This window comes from Camponotus vicinus, unplaced genomic scaffold (assembly GCF_025532165.1).
Source record: "Camponotus vicinus isolate PSW18456_S1 unplaced genomic scaffold, iyCamVici1.0 SCAF_2, whole genome shotgun sequence".
In the NCBI taxonomy this organism is placed as follows: Eukaryota; Metazoa; Arthropoda; class Insecta; order Hymenoptera; family Formicidae; genus Camponotus; species Camponotus vicinus.
In genome coordinates, this window is record NW_028141956.1 from 24,821,438 (window position 1) to 24,831,493 (window position 10,056).

Here is a 10,056-nt window from a genome sequence, read left to right on the forward strand (position 1 = left end):
CCGAATCCGGAATCACTGTCGCTGTGTCGCTTTAACAGTCATGGCGATTTTCTTCTAATTACAGGCACTATGACGAAGCTGAACTCAGTGCCGGTATCCTTGAAGAACAGGCCGCGCATACCGACTCCGGATGTGACGAAGGAGGTGGTCGACCGTGAACAGAGGTTGGCACTGTCAGCCACCAATGCGGCGAACATCGGCGCCGGCGTGGTGGGTGTGATACCAGCGAACGGTCATTATCCGACAGACCTGTCGGTGGTGGTGCTGTCGCCGATACAGGAAACGGAGAGCACACCGTCCTCGGGGAAATCTGGCGCGGCGGCCTTGGCACAGGCCGTACTCTCGCCGACGTTGACTGGCGCCGGTTTGATGACACCGGTGACCTTAACGCCAGTCACCATGAGCCACCTGACGCAGCTGGGCCTGATGACGACGGCGACGACGACGATGCCGCATCTCCATGAGGGTAACAGCGTCCAGGCGACGCTGACGGAAGTCAACAGCAGCGAGGAAGAAGGTAGCGGAAGTGGCAGTAGTAGGAGCGGAAGCATCACCGGTCAGGAGGACCGCTCGACACCACTGATCGATAACAATAACAGCCCGATGGGCAGCAATGGTAGCTCGCCCACTTTCGACGGTTACAACGATCGCTCGCCGATCCTGATGAATCCTGAGAAATTAGGCTACGTCGTCACCGCCGCTCTACCCGGTGGGCAAAATATCGCGGTGGCGGATGCGCGAGGTAGACGATCGGCGTCGTTGCCTGGTCCGCCACCGGTCGTTCAATTAGGTCGCGATGACAGAAGCATGTCGTTACCGCAATCGCCGGGATTGCATTCAAGAGAAATTCGTACGGCCTCGATGGCGAATGGTCTCACCATCGTGGACAAACTCACGTCCGGCAATCAAGGCATTCGACCGAGGACTAACAGTTTCGGTCACGATCTCTCCAGGTCCAATCAACGGGTCCAGGACACATCGAGAAAGATCAGTAGTGTCTCGTGTACCAACGCGTCGCTTTCGAGCGGTTTAGGATCAACGTCTTCGACGTTGTCCACGAATGTGTCGCCTGTGGCGACTGTCGCCGGCAGCAAAAGAGGCGAAGTTTATGTTTGATGGAGGAAATCAACACGGACTTTAATTCATTTTATCAATTAGAAAATAATTTAATTAATTAGAAATTTATTGGCAATTCCTGAGATTCGTGTCCGTATATTATTGTGATGTATATTGTATGTGCATCGCACGGAAGCATCTGTAGGGAAAAAGTTCTCTTTTGATCGTCTAGTATTAACGAGATTGCTTAGATCAATTTTTTGCTTAAAGTATATCTCGTATTTTTGTTTATAAAGTACAGTCAATTTTAATCAGTACAATCAGTACAATTTTATGATTTTATGATTATAGAACTCTTGTTTATTTTCTTTTAATTTATAATTTGTCTTTACATTTGTCTTTGTAGAGATAACTCTTAACAAATGAGAGAGAGATAACATGAGTATTTTTGACAAATACAAAAAATAGCTCACGCCATTCTATCTTTTATAGTTTTGCATCCTACTTATATTGTTTATTTTATTTGTTTATTTTGTATATATATTTTAAATTGTATATATATTTTTTGAAACCTATGTTTAAGAAAAAAGATGTTTTAAATGATCTACTGCAAATAGGCATCGGCAGTATTTTTTACGATTTTATCTTTAACGATTATAATAAAAATATAATAGAGTATAATTTGTAGATCGCACACTACTGTATTGTAAATGTAATTTATATATCATATAAAGATTTCATACGTGTAAAATTAGAACGTTTTTAAAAGAAACTTGAAAGAATAACTGAAAAATATTTAAAAGATCAAGATATTTAAAAATAAAACTAGAAATTTAAGAGGCGAAATTTAATTAAATTAGAATTTTTTAAAAACGTATAAAATTATATTATTTTATAGTGTTGCGTAACTTTGTTCATTATTTATTTGAATTTCATATTCATCGTTTGACTAAATTTTTTTGTATTTATATCTTGATATATGATTGAATGAAGAAATATTGTTTTTTTTTATTCCTTTATAATTTATAATGATCAATCTATGCGAACATATATTTAAAATGTTTGTTACACTCATGAAATTTTTTCGACATGAGTGTAAGATGATCGATTCCCGTAAAAGTTGCGGAAAAAATTGTATAATTTATTACTAATCGATTATTTACATTCGCAACAGATATAGATGTAATATGTTTAAAGTGCTTGACGATTTAATGAAAAATATTGAAGATATATTTATATTTTGTGCAATAATGTAAAAAAGCGATTATTAGATTAATAATGCACACTATTATTATAGTTTGCAATACTTACTCATATATTGTAATTTTGTTGTATTCGTCATGAGCGATGCGATATCACCTTTTATAGATATCTAATATGACGTTTTGTAAAATTTGTTAAGTCGATTTGTGCTTAAGTCGATTTATAAAATCAAGAGAAATCAAACTCACTCATTAATCATGTAATATAATCATCTACTTTTGTACATAGCATACTTTCCATTCGTCTTTTATTCCGTTAAAAATTTTCTTTTATATTCGTATTGCCATAGTTTATCAATGACATATTATTCATTTCGTATATAAAATATTGCCTAAGATAATAATGTATTAATAAGTGTATTTACGTAGATAAAACAGAACATTTTATTTGCCATTTTAGCACATTTATGGCGCAAATTGATAACATGCTGTTAGAATATTTATTAAAGTTTAAATAGACATAAAATCGTTTTTAATATTTTCATATATATATATTTTATTTTATTCAACTTTTATCGATAATATTTGAAAAATTATATTGGATGATGAGAGTCATGTAATGAGTGTCAAAATGTGAATGACCGGAATAATGTAGATGGATGGAATATGTAGAAATTTTCTAAGAGAAATTGTAAAATATTTTTTTGTAAAATATTTTTATAATCCATAGAAACCACTTTAGGACAAAGTGCTTTTTGTTTGTGCATATTGATGATTATTATGCAAGCACACTAGCACGAAGTATTTATAATAATAAAGTCAGTTATTACTTATTGTTATTGCTATATATTATATATTAGTGTACTGTTGAAACAGAAATGCGTCTTAATGCACAGTAACTTGTCGAATATGACAAGAATGTATGTATATATTTTACATTTATTATATTAATTTAATATCGAGTAATTTCTATCGAGTTAATTAATATGCTCAATGCCAATGTGCGTATAAACCTAAATTATAAGTGATAAAATACTATATATATACATCGTAAACTCTGTATTATATATTATTAAATATCATTTTATCGCACACATGTCAGTACATATAAGTACTATTTTTTGATTGTGATGGAAGCAGTAATAATTTTTCACAGTGCAATTTTATTTGTAGTAAGTTATTGAAGTTAATGCAAGTATGATTTTTATGGATGAATCTATCAATTATTGAAGTTAATGCGAGTATGTTTTCTATTGAATAATCTATCAAAAATATTAGAGCTTGTAATCATAAACAAGCAAGACGTATAATTTTTATAAAATTAGAAAGAATTAAATATATCAATATGTTAGAGATATCTTTTTAATTTTGGTTAAATTTTTAAATTATAATTATAAAAAAAGTAAAATTTTTATTTTATTATATTTTTACTTTATAATTTAAATGATTAGCTTCAAATTGATCAATTTGACGCGTGTACTCAAGTGGTTTCATATTGTATATATCGTATGTTGGGCTTTCATAAAGACTATTATAATGATATAATATTAAAACAAAGGAATTATATATATATATTAGTTATTTATAATAATTGTGTATTATATAACATATAGCTAACTTTTGCATATATCGGTCTGTGATGAACAGAAAAAAAAAATAGAAAATATTGCGTGTAGACACAATATTGATACTTATTTATAATATTATTAAATATTTTGACGATTAATCGAACGGTTATAGCAATGTCTATATGTATGTAATGACTGTTCGTTTTTAACTTCTTATATTCGGTAACGTAATGTAAGGAGAAAGAATCCAATATTGTAGATATTTAATTTACTGTACTTGTATATAAATATACTCCTTGTTATATCTGTCACAAATGCCTAATTATTATCATGAACAATTAGAGATGCATAAGTGACTGCTCTGAATTTGTCGGTGCTTATTTACGTATATTTACCTAATTATATTAGCGATGGGTTTCATATTATCTTTCATTATCTATTATCAATATTAAAATAAATACTTTGGAAAAATGAGCAAGTGTAATTTAGTTTTCGGAATTTCTTATACTTTTTTCGAAGATTGCATTATGTTCAAATTATCCCGTTGTAAGAATGGTTAAAAAGAATTAATGATTTTAAAATTAAATCTCAAGTTATAAATAAAATAAAGTTTCTTGCTTTTATATATCTTTATAATAAAAATTATATAATTTATTATTATTATTTCTTTTTAAATTATTATGTCTCTAGAAAAACTTGCACAATTTTAATAAATCAAAGAAAAAAATAAGTTATTTGTTATTAGCAATAATTAAATTTTATTATATTGATTTATTAAAAGAAAAATTTTTCATTCTTTAACGTCAAATAAAATCATTTCTTTCAGAAATTGAAAATTTGATAAGACACAAGATATGTATACGATATTTACAAATGGTTTCTGAATCAAAATAAAATAAGATGGATAATTAGATTTTACTTGCGATAAAATAGCATTATTTATTAATTTAAAATAAGAGATAAAATGTTCAGCATTAATTTATATCATAAAGTAATGTTTAAAGTATTAAATATTTCAAGACAATAGTCTAAATTAACTATAACGTTATTTGGCCTTTACAGCCTTTACAATGTGTTACTGTTATCATAGGGGCTTAACATGTTGTCATTCATGCGGCGACACTTGAGCAAGAAGGTAATGAGATGTAAAACATTCTATAGATTGTCGAATTCTTTTTTGAAACGCGATCGCGATATCGAGAAATAATTTGCTATGATTAGTATGATTAATAATTAATTAACTTTTAAGAATAATATGATTTTAACACTATTGTGAAGATAGATTTCGAACGTGTATGTTAAATGATTTATTCGTTTAATCAAGTTAGAGAATCAAAATATATATATATATAAATTTTTATATTATTATTTTATTGCAATTCTTCCGGATAATAATTATTTCTCCAACGATACTTGGAATTAGATATATTTTGTTCGCTGCTACACTATTCGACTTTTGGACGATTTAAATATAATTTAAATTCAAAATACGCAGTGAAATAATCGAATAGTAAGATCGAGCAATTAGCATAATGAAAGAATCGGTAATATATTATAATTATTTAATAAATAATTATAATTTATAATTTAAAATACTGCTATAATTTAATATTCCATGTGTGTGCGTGTGTACGTGAGTGTGTGTGTGCGTGCGTGCGTGCGTGCGTGTGTGTGTGTGTGTGTGTGTGTGCGCGCGCGTGCGTGCGTGCGTGCGTGCGTGCGTGCGTGCGTGCGTGCGTGCGTGTGTGTGTGTGTGTGTGTGTGTGTGTGTGTGTGTGTGTGTGTGTGTGTGTGTGTGTATAATGTTAAACGTAAGATATTTCGGCAACAAATTGAGAACAACACGGTATTCGGCTTTGACGGTTATAGAGCGTTATTGTTTATATCTCACGGTCTTGTTATCATTTGCGCGTCGATATTCGAACAGCAAAGTAATAATACAAAACGCTCCGTCACAAATTCCTTTTAAAAATGTGTTCGCGATTAATATTGAAAAATCATTTTCGATCATGAATACAATTAATGATTAATTATTTTTTGGCATACGATAATGTATTGCGATGATAAATCTTTATTGAAACGCAATCATTCTTTATTGCAAGTAAAAATATATGTATATATATATATATATATATATATATACATATATTTTTATTTGCAATAAAGAATATATATATATATATATATATATATATATATTTTTATCATAATACATAATAATATCTCAGTAATAAAATAATAATAAGTCAGTAATAATAACTCAGTAATAATAATAACACGATCTTCGGCCTTGACGGTGTATAACGCGCTAATGTTATGTGCTTCGGTTCTGTTATGTGCGATTTTTTACGAGCAGAAATTATTTCTTTAATAACATTTATAGAGTCAAATATAATTCGATGCTTTATTTCGTTCTATTTTTCAATTATTTAAATATAATTTAGATTCAAAACGCACAGCAAAACAATTGAATCGTAAATCGAAGCAATTAACATAATGAAAAGCTTCGTGATACATTAATCCTTTAACAAATATCATTTAATTAATCTATATAATCTAAAACATTCCTATCCTTTAATATTCTGTGTAAACGTTAAAGTACGCAAAATATTTCGGCAATGAATAGACAATAACACGTTCGGCCTTGGCGGCGTACGACGCGTTGTGTTTATATCTCACGGCCTCGATATCATTCGCACGGCAACATTCGAGGAGTAAGGTACGAAATACTTTCTATAACGCCAAATTTTCTCTCTAACCATAAAACGCAATCGCGACTAGTATTGAAACATAATTCGCTATGATAATTATAATTAATGCTTACTAAACTTATAATCGTAATTATTATCCGCGATCGGGAGTGCCGTGCAAAGTGTCTCGCGATCGTTGCGTACATCATTAACCTTAATTAATCCTGTTTTCGGGAGTGAATGTGAGTGCAACGAAAAAATAGCAAAGGAGAGGAAAAGCAAGTCTGAAAAAGCACTTGGCAACATACGGAGCAGCAATATGCGGTAAATAATTTGTAAATTATTTATTATTTATATTTATCATTTATATTCAGACTATATTATATATATTATTTATATTAGATTTATATATATCATTTATATTTAAACCATATTATATATTGCTTGTCCTTTTTTTCATTCTCTCTCTCTCTCTCTCTCTCTCTCTCTCTCTCTCTTATTCCAAATTATCTAAATTATTTCAATTTTTAAATTACATTAGTATAACATGTATATATAAAATATTCTGGATTTTATTTTAATATATTTAAAATATCTATAATAAAATGTTCTTGTATTAATTAATACTTTTATATAGATAGTAATATTTTATAATCTGCTTCACAATAATATGTTATTTAGATATTTTATGCATAAAAAAATTAGAATTTTTTTATTTTCATAAGTTTATGTTCAAAAAAGAATTTTTTCGATAATTATGCAATTTATGGTGTTAAATGCCTGTTGTATATTTTAGCTTGTCATTTTGTTAATGTCGCATTTTATTTAATGTCTATTATATATTTTAGTTATATCTGTCATACATTTTAGTTTCTTTATTTATACGTTTATAACGAGATATAAGTTTCCAGAATATTTTTCAAATTCGATTTAATGAAAGCATACTTTATATATTATTGTTTTATATATCGCGATATTAAAACAATTAACATCATCTGCATAAAAAATAAATATGCACACTACATATTCTCTTAATTTTCAACTTTAAAGTGACATTATAATTGATGTATATTAATATTAAATCACTGATAATTTCTATTCACATTTAAATTATATTTATAAAGCTTTATCTTCTAAAAAATATTATTTTCAAAAATTTTAAAAACATATTCATAGCTTTGTGGAATAATTCGTAAAGAATATTATATTATAAAATTTGAAGTACAATATTTTCTTAAATGAAATCTTGTAATCATTATTCTAATCAATGAAATTTTCACTTAGTTTAAGATGTGTTATGTTTACACATTTGACACATTTCTTTTTAGACCGCTTTTATTTTTCGATTGACATTTTATAGGAACGGAAATAAATAATAAAAAAATAGTAATTTAATATCAACGTTCTGAGGGTAGCAATAATTGTAGCAATATTTATTATATAAATCAGTAATTTTCTTTTTATTTATTATTTTAATTCTCTGTAGATTTCAATTTTATTTAGAAAAATTATCGTCATGTAATCTTTTATTCAATAATATACAAGTAGACATTACAAAAAAAAAAAAGATTGTTATTTTGACTAAACGTACTATGCGATATAAAATTCGGAAGCGCGATAATAATTCACTTTATATTATTGAATGATATAATAAATTTCATCCACATTATATGTAAAATTATATATAATATAATTTTTTCTCTTTCTTACAAATTATATTATATTATAAATTTATAATTTATAATTTATACAACCCCCCATGGGTACACCTTGACGCGGTGGGGTGGCTCAGTACTTGGATGGTGCCTTGAGGTTTATTTTGAATTTTTTTATTTAAGATAAATCCCAAGGAGCCTGAAGGGGAAGCTAAGTACCCAGCATTGCCACGAGTCGCACAATGGCTCATATGTGGCACGCGCATTTAATGCGTTGGACGCACATTGCGTCGTCGACTTTCCGTCGTCGGTGCCGTCAACGTGTCGCGGACGGCGGCGTTTCGTTACCGCGTTTTCGCGTTTAGCTTTCTCGCGTCATCGCGTTTTCGCGCTTCCGCGTTGGACTTTTCGTATAAAAATCCCAATTTCATTATTGTCACGAGTCTCTACTTCCGATGCCAATTAACTGGGATGTTTCGAGTTTGCACTCGCGCTTCGTGCTTCGTCAAGTGATTCGGCCCGAATTAGTTAGAACTCGATCGATTGCTCGGAATGGTCGTCAATGGGTTCCTTCTCTTTGCTCGTCTACAGCCACACGCACTGCGTGTGTTAACCCTGTCGAGGAGTCGAGTGGATTCCCCTAGGCACGATTTTCGCTCGGTAAAAGAGGTTGCCTCCCCATTTTCTAAATTGCTGAATGTTAGCATTTAAAAAATGTGGGTATCCTCTTTTTTTGCCGTCTACCAGCCTGGTGTAGCCATATCCTGCATTGCGGGAAACTTCGTGTTCCGGGCGAAGCACCTGAAATCGTGCTTAGCGGGTCCAGGTTCGGTACGAGATAGGATAATTATGCGCGAAAAAGAGTTGGTGAACTTCATTTTCCTCTATTTCCGTCAATCCTTTCGTCTTCTTTCCGGTTTGGGCTTAATCCTTGCTCGTTGTATCGTTGCGTTCCCGACCTGTGACTCGAAGTTGATTTTCGTAAGTGAAATGGGATTTTCGCTCGTATCGAAACCGGGAGTGCCGTTCAAAGTATATACATATTAAGTATATACATCGCGCGACCAAATAGAAAATTTTTTATCGTACCGAAATAGTGCGGGAATCGTTTAGTATCGCGCGTAAAAGTGCGGAAGTAGCGATATAAAAATATCGCACGTGAGTGCGGGAGTGCCGCTAAAAGTATCGCGCGTCTAAGACTGATCTGAGAGGAGGAGGAGGCCTAGGAGAGGCATCGGGCGCCGGCAGAGCAACCTTTTGGTAAATAATTTATTTATTTATAATTATATATATATTAATATTGATTATAATTGTAATTTAAATTAAGCAAGTAATCGCGTAATTTAATTTTTTTATTTACATGATTTAAAATAAGAGAGAATTAGAGAAAAAGATTTTTATGAAAACTATAATCGTAAAAATATGAGCTTTTATAAAATTATTAGAGAGTTATTAATAAAAAAATATTCTTTTTCCAAAATTTATAGAATTATTTTATTAGTCTGTTTACTATTATATACATCAAATATAAAATTCAATGCGTACGATAGTATTTTTCTTTAAATATTAATTATTTTGGAAGCTGCTGCATCTTCTATGTATGTTATAGATCAACTCACCTACTTAACCTGAGAGGAGGACGAGGCCTAGGAGAGGCATCCTGCACCGGCGGAACAACCTGATGGTATGTATTATTATTTATATTAATTATTATATATAAATCGCGTACACGTATCAATTTGACTCATTTATTTGAATGATTTAAATAAGAAAAAATTAGGAAAATTTTTATAAAAATTCTTTCTATAAAAATTTCTACTTAAATATTAATTATTTATAAAATTATTTCATATTTACATATCTACTTATAATTGTACGCAACGAA

At 30.6% G+C, this 10,056-nt stretch overlaps 1 protein-coding gene across 2 annotated transcripts in view; it reads left to right on the forward strand.

Annotated features, from left to right (window-relative positions):
• Nucleotides 1-4,283, forward strand: part of Best2 (bestrophin family protein) — a 50,823-nt gene extending 46,540 nt beyond the window's left edge. For both annotated transcript variants that reach the window (XM_083089612.1, XM_083089610.1), the window contains exon 11: nt 65-4,283. In XM_083089612.1, the coding sequence (XP_082945738.1) occupies nt 65-1,116 (1,052 nt within the window). In that variant the 3' untranslated portion in view covers nt 1,117-4,283. The remainder of the gene's footprint in view (nt 1-64) is intronic.
• The last annotated feature ends 5,773 nt before the right edge of the window (nt 4,284-10,056 follow it).